The sequence below is a fragment of the Trichosurus vulpecula genome, chromosome 3, assembly GCF_011100635.1.
Source record: "Trichosurus vulpecula isolate mTriVul1 chromosome 3, mTriVul1.pri, whole genome shotgun sequence".
NCBI lineage: Eukaryota > Metazoa > Chordata > Mammalia > Diprotodontia > Phalangeridae > Trichosurus > Trichosurus vulpecula.
The window spans coordinates 181,939,144-181,954,241 of record NC_050575.1 but is presented as its reverse complement, the minus strand read 5'-3'; the positions used below and the strand labels follow the sequence as shown (position 1 = coordinate 181,954,241).

At 39.9% G+C, this 15,098-nt stretch overlaps 1 protein-coding gene across 1 annotated transcript in view; it reads left to right on the top strand.

Moving 5' to 3' along the window:
- The first annotated feature begins 9,846 nt into the window (after positions 1–9,846).
- Positions 9,847–15,098, top strand: part of SLCO4A1 (solute carrier organic anion transporter family member 4A1) — a 39,837-nt gene continuing 34,585 nt past the window's right edge. The window contains exons 1-2 of the mRNA XM_036753002.1: positions 9,847–10,752; positions 14,338–14,428. Of these exons, the coding sequence (XP_036608897.1) occupies positions 9,933–10,752; positions 14,338–14,428 (911 nt within the window). The 5' untranslated portion in view covers positions 9,847–9,932. The remainder of the gene's footprint in view (positions 10,753–14,337; positions 14,429–15,098) is intronic.

Below are 15,098 nucleotides of genomic sequence, written 5' to 3'. Positions count from 1 at the left end.
TTTTTAACAACTTAATTGAGCTAAATGTGAAGTCCTATACTTGGGTTGTTTTGTTTTGTTTTTAATCAACAGCACAAGTATAATATGAGAGAGACATGGCTAGAAAATTTCACATGGAAAATATTTGGGGGATTTAGTGGACCATTACTGCAACGTGAGTCAACAGTGTGATAAGGCTGACAAAAGAAGCTAATGTGACAGTGGGCCATGTTTAGTAGAGATTTAGTATTTAGAAAGAAGGAGATGACAGGCGCACTGTACTCTAGCCTAGTCAGACCCCATCCAGAATATTGCCTTTAGTTCTAGGCATCATGTCCGCAAAAAGACTTTGACAAGCTAGAGCATACCCAGAGGAGGGCAGTCAGGAGGATGAATGGATTGAAAATCATTCCTTAAGATGAATTGTTAAGAAAAAAAAAAAAGAGGCTCTTCATCATGTGGCAGAGAGAGAGCTGCCTTCACATATCTGAAGGGCAACCATGGGCATGAGAGATTCTGCTCTGCTTGGTCCCTGAAAGCAGAACTGGAAATAATGAATGGAAGCTGAGATTTCATCAAGTGAGGAATAATAATTATAACAATAGGTCACATTTACTTGCTTTAAAGTTCCCAAAGCATTTTATGTACATTTTAAAGCCCTTCAAAATCAGCCTCCCTTTTTCAGCTTCCCTTTGAGTGTTATCTTACTCCATTAGAATGTAATCTCCTTGAGGCCAGGGATCATCTTTCTTTCCCCCCCCCCCCCTTGTATTTGTATTCTCAGCACTTAGCACAGGGCCTGGTACATAGTAAGTCCTTAGGAATGCTGCTTGATTGCCTGACGCTGCACTGTATAGTTCAGACAATGGGCTTTCTCTCGTTCCTCATTCCCAAAGGCATCTCTGATGCCTGGAATGCACTGCCTTCTCACCTGTACTTCACAGAATCTCTCTCATCCTTCAAGATGCCATTCCAACATGCCCAATGTGAAGCCTGTTCTGGTCTCTCCCAACTGCTAGCAGTTCCTCTCTTATGTTAAACTACTATACTTAAACTATTTCTATCTTATATTAAACTTATTCTATTTATACTTATTCTACATGTATTCACATACATATATGTTTCCCTTATAGTACATAAAGTCCTTGATGATAGAAATGATTTCATTCTTTGTGTTTCTATCCCCAGTACATAACACATAGTAGGGACTTAATAAATGCTTATTGATTGATTATCCCATTTGACCATTTGTTAGGGGGAGGAAAAGACTTCCTCTACAAGTGGAATAAGTTCCATAAAGTGGAATTCTTGTGGTCTTGGGGTGCCCGAAGTGACAGGGCAATGGGTGTGGGTCTGCCTAGAAAGAATTCAACCACTCAAGCCTTCTTTCAGTCAGAGACAAAGTTTATTGTATTGCTAACAGAAGTAGGCGTGATTTTAAGAATCTGAACAATTTAATGGGGGGCAAGATGGACACTTTTATACAAGAAGACTGTAGGAAGATCTGGATGGTATTAAGGAAAGGCAAGTAGCATGGGGTAGGGGCTATATTAGGAAGGCAGAATTTATGATTTCAAAGAGAATCTCATATGTGCCTAAAAGGTCCGGAACCGCAGGATATAAGGAATTCTCTAGGCAGAAGGCAGGAGAACTAAAGCATGTATTTACACTCCACAATAACAAGCCCACAAACCAGCGTCCCCATTTTGATATTTTCATCAAAAGCTTCCAGGCCCAATAAGTCCGCCTTACAAGGGTAACCAGGAGGCCACAGAGAAGCGAGATGGTATAAGGCAAAATCGTATACATGCTTTCCCTCTACGGTAAGAAGATTACCCACTAGCCTCTAGTCAGCTTTGCTACCAGCAGCTCAGCTTCGGCTATAGGCGTCTCTGGCTCCAACCGGAAAAGGAAAGGAGGATCTTCAAGCTGTCCTCTCCCCTCTTATAGAGTTTTTGACATCATCAAGCGCCGCCTGAACGACCAGGGCCGATTGGTTCTTGACTTGGCCCCTCCCCCTAGCGTAGACCACGTTAACACACCTCCCCTCAGCCAGCCCCATGACTCATCACACAGGAAGCTCTCCGATCCCTGGCATGGTCGCTGGGCCTCCTGCCCTGGAAGAGCAAGCCCCAGCGTCCAGGGAAGCTCAACGAAGCAAGCTGAGTCATTCAAAGAAAACAAAGTCCATTCTGGCTACAGGGGCCAAAGAGGGCCACAAAGAAAGGGCAGTTAAAAGGATTATTGACTGGGAAGGGCCTGCTGCCTCAGGCAAATGCCAGAGGTCTGGGTTCAGGGACTTTGGGGTCCAGGTCCCAAAGACATGGTCTTTTCCTTTTAGGGGTCCAGTGAGAATCCCATCCCCCATCAGAATGGGAAGGTGAAGTGGGGTTCCCCTCACGCCATTAAAAGCCCATCTCTGTGATACTCTGAAAACAAAGATAATTTGGGAGCTTTGTCTTTCAAAGAAGTGGAACATCACTTAAGCCTAATTGACTGGGCCTTTATTCTTGGCTTTAGACTCTATGGCTCCAGGTGGGGAAGGGGAGGGGGAGGCACAGAGAGACACAAATGTATTGGCTTATACATGATTCTGCATGTTTAGAATGCTAAGCCTACCTATCAACAAATATTGTGTAAAGCCATGATGCTAAAAAATTCCCTTTAATAAGCACGATGCTAAAAAAAAAAATTCCCTTTAATAAGCGATAAGACAGTTCCCTCTCTGCTCCTCCCTACATTCTGTTCATTAGTCTGTAGCAGCTGCTGTCACCTATACAGTTTCTGTAGGCTCCAGGCCAGCTTGCATATGCAGGTAGAAGAGCTGATAGCCGATTAAGAAATAGGTGACTCAAAGGCCCAATGAGAATTCCTTGCCAAGTAGCACCATTTCAATTGGACCCACCTGTCTCTATCCTCCAGCTGTCTCTGGGAAATGGTCTCACCCAATCAGCCTAATTAGTTAGAATGAAGGGTCTTTACTGACTACCTGAGAATAGCTCTGAGGCTCTGAAATTTAATCAGTCCAAAAAGGGAAACTTCTTGTGAGGACTTGAAACTGTTTTTGAACCTCAGACATTATCAGAGGAGAAGATGCTCTGCCAAATTTCCCAAAAGGCTAAAATTAGGGCTGCCATATATATTCACACTGGGAAGAGATAATGACATTCCTTTCTGTTAAACCATATGGTTGTTGAAGGTCTCATCCACCTTGGTTAGAATGCTAGTTCTTAGCTTGGTTACAGATATTTTACAAGCTGGAAAGTAAAACATCACAAGCTACATTAACTCTAGTTATAAATGGACTTTTTTTTCCCCAAGTGCTCCATTAACACTTACCAAGAAGCTTGTCCAAAGTGTTCTGTTCCTTCCTACCTTAATTCTCTAAGGACATGATCTATTTTCTGAGCCACCATTTAGTATCTTTGAAAGATTGTCAATCAGTCACCAGTCAAGCATTTATTAAGCACCTGTTGTGTGCCAGACACAATGCTAATTGTAGAGAAAAATGACTGTAACGAGTACTGTATAATTATAATGAGCAAAAAAGATTGGCCCTAGAAAAGAGATTAGAAAATCTACCTCCATCACTTCTTTTCAGGGGGTGGGTGACTATGGGCATAAAATATTACATGAGTTTTGGGCTTAGTTGATGTTTTAGTTGGTTTTGCTAATTTTTCCCCTTTTCTTTTCCTTTCTTCTCTCTTTCTCTCTGTCCCTCTCCCTCTCCTTCTCTCCCCCCACCTCTTTTTTTACAAGGGAAAGCTCATCAGGTAAGAGAGAGGGAGAGATATATTCAAAAATGATGGTGAAATGAAAACAAAAGATATCAATAAAATGTTTTTCTAAAAAAGCATTATGGAGAGCACAAGACATGTCACGAGACTTAAACAAAAAAGCCAAATGTTTTCTAATCTTCAAAAAAAGAAAGAGAATAGAATTGAGAAACTATAGGCCAGTGAGCTGAACTTTGATTCCTAGAAAAATTCTAGAATGTATTATTAAAGGGATAGTGAATATGTAGAAAAGGAAGCAATGACAAGAATCCAGTCCATCAAGAACAGGGACATGCCAGGTTAACTTTGTTTCCTTCTTTGATAGGGCTATTAAATTCAGAGATCAGGGGAATATTGTAGTTATATTTTGCTGATTTTGAGGTTTTTTGCAAATCATTTGACAAATCTCATTCTATTCCTGTATAAAAGATTAGGAGATGTAGGGCAGATCATAGGAAAATTTAGATGGATATGAAGCTGGCTGAATGGCTGGATCCAAATCACAAGCTTTTTATGAGTCAAACACTGACCAGCCAGAAGACTACAACATAACCTATGGAAAGACTTATGGACTCTTGGGCTTCATTTAGGGTAGTGAGAAAAGAGATGCTAGTCCTACTGTTCTCCATCTTGGTCCGACAATGTCTACACTTTCTATTTGGAGAAGGCAGCATTGCATTACAGATAGATTGCTGAATTCAGAGTTAGGAAAGACATTGGTTCCAATACTAACTGGTTCCAATTCTTACTAGCTGTGTGACCCTGGGAAGGTCATTTAACTTCTGTGAGCTTCAGTCACCCCATCTATAAACTGGAGATAATCACATCTACCTTGCATAGTTGTTGTGAGGATCAATTGAGCTAATTAATATGTATGATGTGATACACTTTGAAAGCCTTAATGTGCTATATGAATGGGAATTATTGTTGTTATTATGGCCAGCACATTTTAGGAACAACCCCGCTAAACTGGAAAGTGTCCAGAGCAAAGCAGTCAGGATCGTGATAGGCCTGGTGTTAGTGTTAGCACTGAGACTGTGTTGAAGGAAATGAATGCTTAGCCAGAAGAGGAGACTTGTGTGGACAGGAGAGTCTTCTTCAAATATCTGAAGGCCTGATGTGTAGAAAAAGGATTAGATTTGTTCTGTTTGGCACCTTGGGTAGAGCCAGGAGCAACAGGAGAGAGTTATTAAAGAAGTGAGGAAAAACTTAACAATTTGCTGTCTACCAGTGGGTAGAGCCAAGAGCAACAGGAGAACATTGTTAAAGAAGTGAGGAAAAACTTAACAATTTGCTGTCCCAAAGTGGAACAGGCTGTTTTGGGGCATAATAAGCTCTTACTCGTTGGAAGAACATCTTCATTGAGGAAAGGGGGCTGACCACATTTGGCCATGTTGTAGGGAAGATGTAGCTGATTAAAGCTTAGACTAAATGACCTCTGAGATCACTTGAAATTTGAAAGGTATGTGATTCTGTTTGTACTTAGTTATCATATCAGCTAAAAATGTTTTTTTTTTCCTGTGCTTGTCTCTATCCCTTATAGAACATAAGTTCCATGAGAGCAAAGACTGTTTTTTTTTGTTTGTTTTGTTTTTAATCTTTGTATTCCCAGTACCTACTTAAGTGCCTATAATACTCATTAAATGTGTGGTTGAGTTGAACGGATCATCTAGAATAGGTATTATAATAAAGAATCTTTAACCGATTTAAAAAATGTACATGTGCATGCACACTTAGGCTCCTGAATCAATCAACAAGCATTTATTAAGCAGGTACTATGGGCCAGGCGCTGTGCTTGGTCCTGGGAATACAAAGACAAAGATGGATGCTATGTAAGCCCTGAAGAAGACAGAAACTACCAGGGGAAATAACAGGTACATATAAATATATTTTTTAAATGGAAGGTGATTTTGTGGGGGAGGCACTAGTGGTTGTGGAAGGGGTGCTCATATAAAGAGGCAGCATTTAAGCCTGGTTTTGAAGGAACCTGGCAATTCTAAGACATGAAATCAAGGAGGGGGAGGGCATTGCAGGCCTGCACAATAGCCTTGACCTGAGCAAACTACAGAGGTGGGAGGTGTAATGGTAATACAAGAAGAACAGCAAGAAGGATAGTGTGGGTGGACTCTAGTAAGTCTAGGAAAATAGATTGGAAGAGTTTACATTTGATAGTAGAGGTTAAGAGGTGGCATTGGAGCTTATTTAGCAGGGGAATGACATTATGACAAAGAAGGCATTTGAGGATAACAGAATGGGTAAGGTATTTACCATGTTAAAGGACTCTGGAAAGTCTCAACCAGTCTTGAAATGTTTAACCAATAAAACATATGATATGCATTGTCTCCTTTTGCCCTGAAAGCAAATATGATGATTTCCCTCAAATTTCACTTTTTTAAAAGAATTTTCTAATTTACTTAAAATATATTGCATATTAGGATGAGGGAATTTGGTCAGAAATTACCTTAGAGATTATTTAGTTCAAAACACCCATCTCATAGGTGAAGAAAATGAGGGAGAAGAGTCATGAAAAGAGTAAGCAGCAGATCCAGCATACAAGACCAAGCCTTCTGACTCCAAATCTAAATGTTTGGGTTTTATCTTCCCCACTAGACTTGGAACTCCAGGAGGGCAAGGACCTTACCTTATCTAAACTTTGCATTTCCCTGAGCACCTAGCCCAATACTCTGCATACAGTATACATTTATTCATTTATTTCATTGTGTTTAGAGTTTTCAGAAGAGAGTTGCCACTTAGTATTTCATGCCTTTATTAATTGCTTAAACAGCTACTGCTTTTAAAAAATGCTTCTGTTGTGAGTCTCCAGACATTACTGGACAACATATTTCTCTGTGATAAAGTAGAAAGAGAATTTGGTTCAGGGTCAGAGGATTTAGGTCAAAATCCCAATTCTGCTACTTGTTCCTTGTGTAGTTTTATGTAAGTTACTTCGTCTCTCTAGGCTTCAGTTTCTTTATAAAAGAGCCAGTTGGACTAGATGACTGAGCTCTAAATGCTTTGATCCTATTATGAGACAATTAGCTGATCATTCATTCTATGTAATTATCATTAATAATAACATTTAATAGCACTTTAATACTCACAAAGCAATCCATATTTTTTAAAGCATGTTTAAGGTTACAATGGACCCTCAACATAACCCTGTAAGGTAAGTAGTATTAAGTACTTTCCCCTATTTTAAGGATGAGGTAACTGTGAGGCTTGCAAGATTGTAACTTGCCCCAGTTATAAGGCCATTAAATAAAAAAGCTGAGATGTGAACCTGTTTTTTGCCGTCTAGTTGACGGGTCTTTCCGTGACTTCATGCTTCCTGAAACATCATTGTTATAAGTTGTATCACCCTACAACCAAATATTTCTGTAAGATCAGACAACACACACACGCACACACACACACATGCACACACATACACACACGTTGAAGGGGTGGGGAGTCCAAAATGAATTTCTTTAGCTCAGGGACCTTCCAGTGCAGATATTCCATAGACCACAGACAGATTAGCTACTCCTTTGTTTATCTTTATACACACATAAGTATATGTGAATGTAGATGCATATATATATGTATGTGTGTGTCTATATATACATATACAGGTGTGTATATGTGTGTATATATATATATATATGCATACATATACATATGTATGTATATTCACATATAGTACACATAAATGAGAAAGGCAGTGTAACAAGTTAAGGACTGACTTGGGAGTCGGGAAAACCTGAGCTTAAATCCTACCTCCAAGATGCTTCTCAGTGTTGGGGCAACTTTTTAACCACAGGTGAAAATTACAAAGTGTTTCTGATTTGCATTGGTGGAGGGAGTATGACGCCAGGTATTGCCTACATAGATGGACTAGTTGTTCATCGTATGTCTGGACCAAAATAAAGAAATAATACAGATAATATATAATAAATAAATATATATACTAGACACATACATGTGAATACTACATATACAAATATGCACAATACATGTATTATTTTTGTATATATTATATGTATGTGTATATGCTTATAGACACAGACCTTCAATAGCTATTGAATTTTCCCAGTGTTAAATATGCATAAGGCAGGAAGGAATCTGCCACTCTCACATAGCTTTTTAATTCTGTGCGTCATCCCAAGACAAAACTTTCCTCATTTGGCATCTTTGTTTTTTGAGTGGAAAAAATAAGCATAAGAGTGTAGCAATTGTCTTATGAAAGCTGAAGTCACAGGGGTGGGGCAAAAAGGGGAATTGGGAAATTGCAGAAATTCGGAAATTGGGAAAAAGTAGAGGTGGGGCTGTGGAAAAATTTTCAGGAAGGTGGCAGAAGTATTTTAGTCTTTCTCCACTCTTGAATTTATTCATGAAGTTGCTTTTAGAAGAAGTTGTTTGGATCCTTTTAACTGTGTGGAAATTCATTACATATTGAGGCCAATTCTGCATCTGCAGAAGTGATTTCCTTAGCACAGGTGAGTCGCTTTCATTAGTGAGTGAATTATTTGGGGCCTGTTAGTAAATTTCTATTGCACCTGAGTGGAATGAGCCGAACTGGAAGTCTGGCTGATTGACATAATTTGGCAAAAGATGACCACACATAGGAAAGTCAATTCCAAACCTTCTACCTCTGTGATCTTGGGTTCTGTGATCTCTTGGATGCTTTGATATTTCAGAGATCTGTGATCTTCATGCATAAGGGAAATCCTTTCATCTATTCAGATCTTTATACCTCCATACCTAAAGAGATAGGTAGGTTTTAAAGGTGCTAAGCAGAATTGGCTTATTATACCTCACCCCCTTCTTTGTATTCTACTGTCTAGCTAATCTGACATTCTTGCTATTTATCACATGAAACATTCCATCTCTCATCTCCTCTCTTTTTTTTGCAAGATCCCCCAATATACCCCTCCCCCGCTTTGCCCCATGCCTCCAATGCACTCCTTTCCTACCTTTGCCCAGAATCCTTAACTCCCTCCAAAGGTCAAGTACTACCTGAGGGCTTTGCTGAGACTTCTAGCTACTATGGTCTCCTACCTACCCCTGCCTCATCAACCTGGGACAAACTGACCTTTTATTTATTTTGTATATATTCTAATAGTCGTGCACATGCTGTCTCCTCAATAGGGTATAGAGCCCTTGATGCTAGAGACTATCATTTTTTTAAACTTTGCATCTCCAGACCTAGCACAGTGCTTGGCCCACAAGAGATGCTTAAATGCTTGTCGATTGATTGACTGACTATAACCAGTTTCTTTTCAACTTGCTAGTTGGTCCTTGGATAATGTATGTGCACAGTCTATCATTGGGCCTGTGCCTGAAGACCTTCTAGCTTGGTAGGACTTGCTAAAGCTTGTAGCCTTTAAGATCCCAGGATCATCGTCATCTTTCATCATGATGAGTCAGCAGAAGGAGACTTAACTGGAGGATGATATGGAAGAGGTCCCAAAAGATTCTAGCCAAACACTGTTGTTTATGCAAATGGAAACTTTTTAAAGACCCAAGTTCATTTCCAGGAGTAGGAGGGTAGAGACCTTTTTCACTGAACTAAATCCATCCTGCTGAGGTTTTGCCTTTCATTAGGGGAATTAGTTCCATGTCCTTAGTGGCAGCACATTTTGTGCCCCACAGAGTATTTGGTGTTTTCAAACAGATTGATAGTGAAAAATCAACAAGGTCCTTTGCCCATTTTCTGTGATTGGAGACATATGGATTGTCCTTCAGAAATAATAAGCTGAAGTATCCCATGTTCTGTTCCTCCATCAACTAATTTTGAAAGATTTCTTTCCATTGTTTCCTATCTCCATCTCTCCTCTTGTTTCTACCCAAAATGTACTCAGAAATGACAAGAGTAATTCAACTTCGGGGCTGAGTGGGACTCATCAGTTGGCCTAAAGTAGCACTTTAGCAAGAAGGGCCATTAGTTGGAGATTTATGTTTCCTTAGTCTGGGGATGGGGAATGACTGAAATACAGATCCACGCAAAGAAAAGTTTGGAATCCACTAATTTAATATTCTTATTACAGGATGAAGTACATTCAGAAGTACACAGATCAGAGACTTAAAGCTTAACCGTTCCTATTATCATCACCTTTTATTTTTTTTACTTGAAACTCTGGAAATCAAATAATTTGCAGACTCTTGTGAACACTGAAGGCTGGATTGATCCCCTTGTTGATGGAAATGCCACAAAATCCGAGGGGAGAAAACACCTTTATTTCAACCCAGTCATTTGTCTTTTCCAGCGTACCCACTCCAGTTGAGAATGGATTTGACATCGACTCTCTGGGCACCAAAGAGTTATGCCACACACCCTTGAGCAATGGCACTGTACTTTCAAATGCTAACAGTCCTTTAGATTCCTGCACACAGCCCCTCTGCAATGCCACATCTGGCAAATCCAGCCCCTGTAGTGAAGAAGTCAAATATGTGTCTGCAGAGGGAGAAAACATTGCCTGTGGCTGGGGGGCTTTCACTCCTGATTGTTTACAGTTTTTTAATACACCCAAAGGAATACTCTTTTTCCTCTGCATGGCCTCCTTTCTTCAGGGGATGACAGTGAACGGTTTCATCAATACCGTCATCACCTCCATCGAACGACGATATGATCTCCACAGTTATCAGAGCGGGCTTATTGCCAGTTCGTATGACATAGCAGCTTGTGTCTGTCTGACCTTTGTCAGCTACTTTGGAGGCACTGGACACAAACCTAGGTGGCTTGGGTGGGGGGTGTTGGTAATGGGGCTTGGCTCCCTTGTCTTTGCTTTGCCTCAGTTTACCACTGGTCATTATGAAGTGAACTTCTCAGAAGAGTTTGGAACATGTGGCTCAAATCAAAATACATCCTGTACAGAAAGGACCTCAAGCCTCTCCAACTACAGGTTTGTCTTCATGCTTGGGCAGTTCCTTCATGGGATTGGTGCAACACCACTGTACACTCTGGGAGTGACCTATCTCGATGAAAATGTCAAGTCAAACTACTCTCCAGTCTATATTGGTAAGTGTAATAACCTATCGATGAAAATCTTTCTTCTGGTTATTAAATAAACATGGTGTGTATTTAATGTTGTTTATTAGAATGGAAAATGAACTATCCCCTAATGGGATGCTATGAAAATGTGTGTGTGTGTGTGTGTGTGTGTGTGCAACTAGCAAAATATTGTGCTTTGCAGAGACAAAGCCTGCTAACAAGTCATCATTTTGATTCAATTAAATATCAAGTTGATTCTGATAGCAAGGGAATTTACCAATGAGAGGAAAAAAGAGATAGCAAGTGACATAGTGGGTTTAAAAATCTTTAAGGGAGCGGTGTGTGTGTGTGTGTGTGTGTGTGTGTGTGTGTGTTGAGAGGGATGGGTAAGAGTGAAATTCTAAAAAAAGATTCATTACATAAAGTTTCTTAAAAGTAGTCTGCTTAAATCAGGGTTGTATCCTTTTTAAGATTTGCATATGGATAGGAAATCTACATTGCAAAGTGCAGAGGTTCTTAACCTTTTGTTGTCAGGGACCCCTGGTACAATCTGGTGAAAACTTTAGACTCCTTCTCAGAGTGATGTTTTTAAATAATTAAAGGAAACGCTCAATGTTGGTTGGAGGTGAGTGAAGATAAAGATGAAATTATTTTCTTATTCAAGTTCATGGATCCCCTGAAATCTATACATGGACTCCTTGAAGGTCCATGGACCTCAGGTTAAGAACCACTAGCCTGGAAGTCAAGAAGCTCTGGGTTGGAGTCCTTTCTCTACCACATACTAGCTGAGAGACCACAGCTAAACATAAATGGGGGGTGGGGGGAATAGGATGGAGAAAAAGACACAGATAGTAATCAGAACTGTGAATGTGAATGGGATGAACTCTACCATAAAACAGAGGCAGATAGCAGAATGGATTAAAAACCATAATCTTACAATATTTTGTTTACAAAAAACACATTTGAAACAGGGGAATAGACACAGCGTAAAGGTAAAAGGCTGGAGTAGAATATATCATGCTTCAGCTAAAGTGCAAAAAAAGCAGGGGTGGCAATCTTAATCACTAGCTGAGAGACCACTTTTTTTGCTCTTGGTGCTTCAGGCAACTCTCTAAGATCATACATTCAAGATGAATTATTGAACTAAAATTGGTATAGAGAGATTTTACATTGGGACTTCCCCTGAACATTTACTTCTAGACTTATGATTTAACTAATGTAGGGAACTTCCAGGGTGACACTCTCTCTACCCAAGCAAATCAGAACTATGTGTGTTTGGACCTGAATTGTGAGTTCATGAATGTAAGGAGTTCCCATCAAGGAAACTCCCTCTACCAATGCAGGTTAGTTTTAGGAAGCTGTCTGGGGCACTGAGAAATTAAGCAATTTGCAAAACGTTGCACAACCTATATGTATATATCAAAGGAAAGACTTAAACCCAGGTTGTCCTGACTCTGAGGCTGGCTCTCTATCCATTCTTTCTCACTTGCCTCTTATCTATATGTAAGATTGTATATGTGTGTGTAACATACATAAGAGACAGCATGACATGCATATTCATAGACATGGGTATGCACAAGTAAGCTTATACTGGTTCTTGAGAGGCAATTACTAAATATTCAATGTGAGCATTAATTTATGTCTCAGGATTGGCAAAAATCCTTAAATCAGGGTTTGATTTATTGTTTTGTTGTCTAGGCTTAAGAAAGTGATGGAGAAAATGTTAATGCAAATTCAACTTTTAAGATGTGGCATACATATTTTTTTTTTTTTACAGAGAATCAGAGAGTATATAAATGAGAGAGTTTTCTCTATCTCTATTTATAGGTGAGAATTGTAGAAACTACTTTTATAAGTAAAATAGCAAAGGGACAAAGGTTTTTCTGAATTGGTGCATGAGGAAATGAATAAAGAGTGCCCATGAAATAAGTCATCTGTACAGTTCTCTTCCTTGGCTTTCTACACCCCCTTAAACATGTAATTTGAAGAGAGCACACTATGGTCACTGGCACTAAACACAGCACGAAGCCATTGCCATTAATGAAATAATGCAGAGCACATGTTCCAAGCAACTTTGCAATTTCATCTTTATATAGGGAGTAGAGCATAACACTGTTAATTTTGAAAAAATTTTGAAATGTCTATTTCTTTCCAAAGAGTAAACTGGGGATGTTATTATTGGGATTTTGAGTTTTTCAAATGCAGCTGAATCCAGCTTCAGATGAATTGAGTCATTGATATGCCAGACACAGAAGAATTCCAATCTAGCATTTCTGTTAGATTTCTAGTTACAATGCTCAACTGAGTAACTTAGACAAATTTATTTCAGGGGTGAGTCAGTAGAGAATTCACAATTCCATTCACAAAAAGTTGCAAGGTTAATTCATGAGACCAGACAAGTGTCAATGCTGAACTTGGCCTCTCCCACCCCCACCATTGACTAAAAGGGCTTCAATTGGTCTCCTGTGATTTAATGGCCCCACTTGATTGGTGGGTATGTCTGTCTATCCATCATCTAGGAGTTAATTCTTAAGGCTATTTCATCATTATGCCTCCATGAAACTATTCCTGGACCTATACAGGTGAGGAAAATGTTGAGCTATATATGACCCCACTTTGCATTCAGAGGATCATAGATTTAGAGATGGAAGAGACTTTACAGGCTATCTAATCCAACTCCCCTCATTTTTGAAATGAAGAAATGAAGCCCAGAGAAATTAAGTGACTTGCCCAGGGTCACACAAGGAGTATAGGGTAGAGCAAAGATTTGAACTTGGATCCTCGAATTCCAAATCCCAAACCACACTATGCAACTCTTTCTCAGAAAATGCTTAACAAGACAACATTTTCATGAGGAGGATATCCCAAATGAAGTTCAAAATTGATCTCTTTGTATTATAGCCTACATCAAGAAAATATCTTTGGAAAATATGCCCACATAGCATAAAGAGCTTTCCTGAAGCTCAGAGACTATCTGGAAACCTGTATCCAAATCAGAATCCCCTCTACTTCATACCCAACAAGTTGTCAAGCAGTCTTTGTCCAAAGACTTTGAGGAGTCTACTAACTCTTGAGATACCTTTTGTCATTCATAAAATGAAGGAAGGGAGGGAGAAAAGGAAGGAAGGAAAGAAAGAAACATCTGTGCCAGAAACTGAGGCAAGCAGAAGTTATGTGACTTATCCACAGTGACATAGCTAGTAAGTGTCTGAGGTCACATTAGAATTCAGGTCTTCTTGACTCCAAGCCCAGCACACTATCCACTGAGTCACCTAGCTGCCTCAAATGGATGATCTGAGTTCCCTTCCTCATCTAAAAATCTGTGATCCAGATCAGCAAAACTAAGACTTGAACCCAGGTCTCCTGACTCCCCATGCAATGTTCTTTCTGTGTTGGCTACTTCCCTACCCCTCATCTCCCAAAACCTCCCTAGTCCCAAAGTAAGAAAGAGACCATACCTCAGACATGTCAGAAATCCAGAGCCTTAGTGGGGAACAATGTCTGGAGTTTCATTGTGGTAACGAAGTAGGGGTATCCAGTGTAATCTGGGTAATCCCTTTAAGGAAAGTATACAGTCCCCCAATTTAACTGATCTGTTTTGTTTATTAACAGCAATTTTCTATACAGCTGCAATTCTTGGCCCTGCAGCAGGTTACCTGATTGGAGGAGCGCTGCTGAACATTTACACTGAAATTGGCAAACCGTAAGTAGATATATATTGGTCTGTTCTGTTTGGGCTCAAAGACACATTTGATGCTTAATTATGTGGAAGAAACCTTTTAGGGGGATTATACCTGTTATTTCTTTGGTGTGAAGAACTCAGCATGGGGAAACTCCCTCTGCCACTTTAAATTAGCGTCTTCTTTGTAACTTATAGTTTTAGAAATTGGTTGAGGACACTTCTGAGGTTAGATGGCTTGCCCTGGATTACACAGACAGTATATGCCAGAAGGAGGATTTGGATGGTAGTGTTCCTTGATTCCAAAGCCAGACCTTTATCCGTGATGCCATGGCTGATTCTAATGCAAAAAACCATGTTGGTTTTTTCTATGTGGCATCAGATTTATTTGCATATCCTTTGCCGAAGGTGGTTTCCAACCCTAATTATAGTTTTATGGGAGAGTATCTGTAGTAACTCTGACCACACACAACGTAGGAGCCTAGAAGGAGCTTCAGAGGTCATCTTGTCCTGCTCCTACTTGAGTCCCAAGGCTGTTCTAGATCCAGGGATGAAGGGATAATTTTGCACATGAGAAAGGCCCCTCTTGTCTTCTCCCCATAGTCCCCTCACACAAAGGGAGGGAAACAAGGTACAGTGGAAGGAATTAAAATTTGAGTTTTAACCCCCGCCCTGCCACATAATTATTAGTATT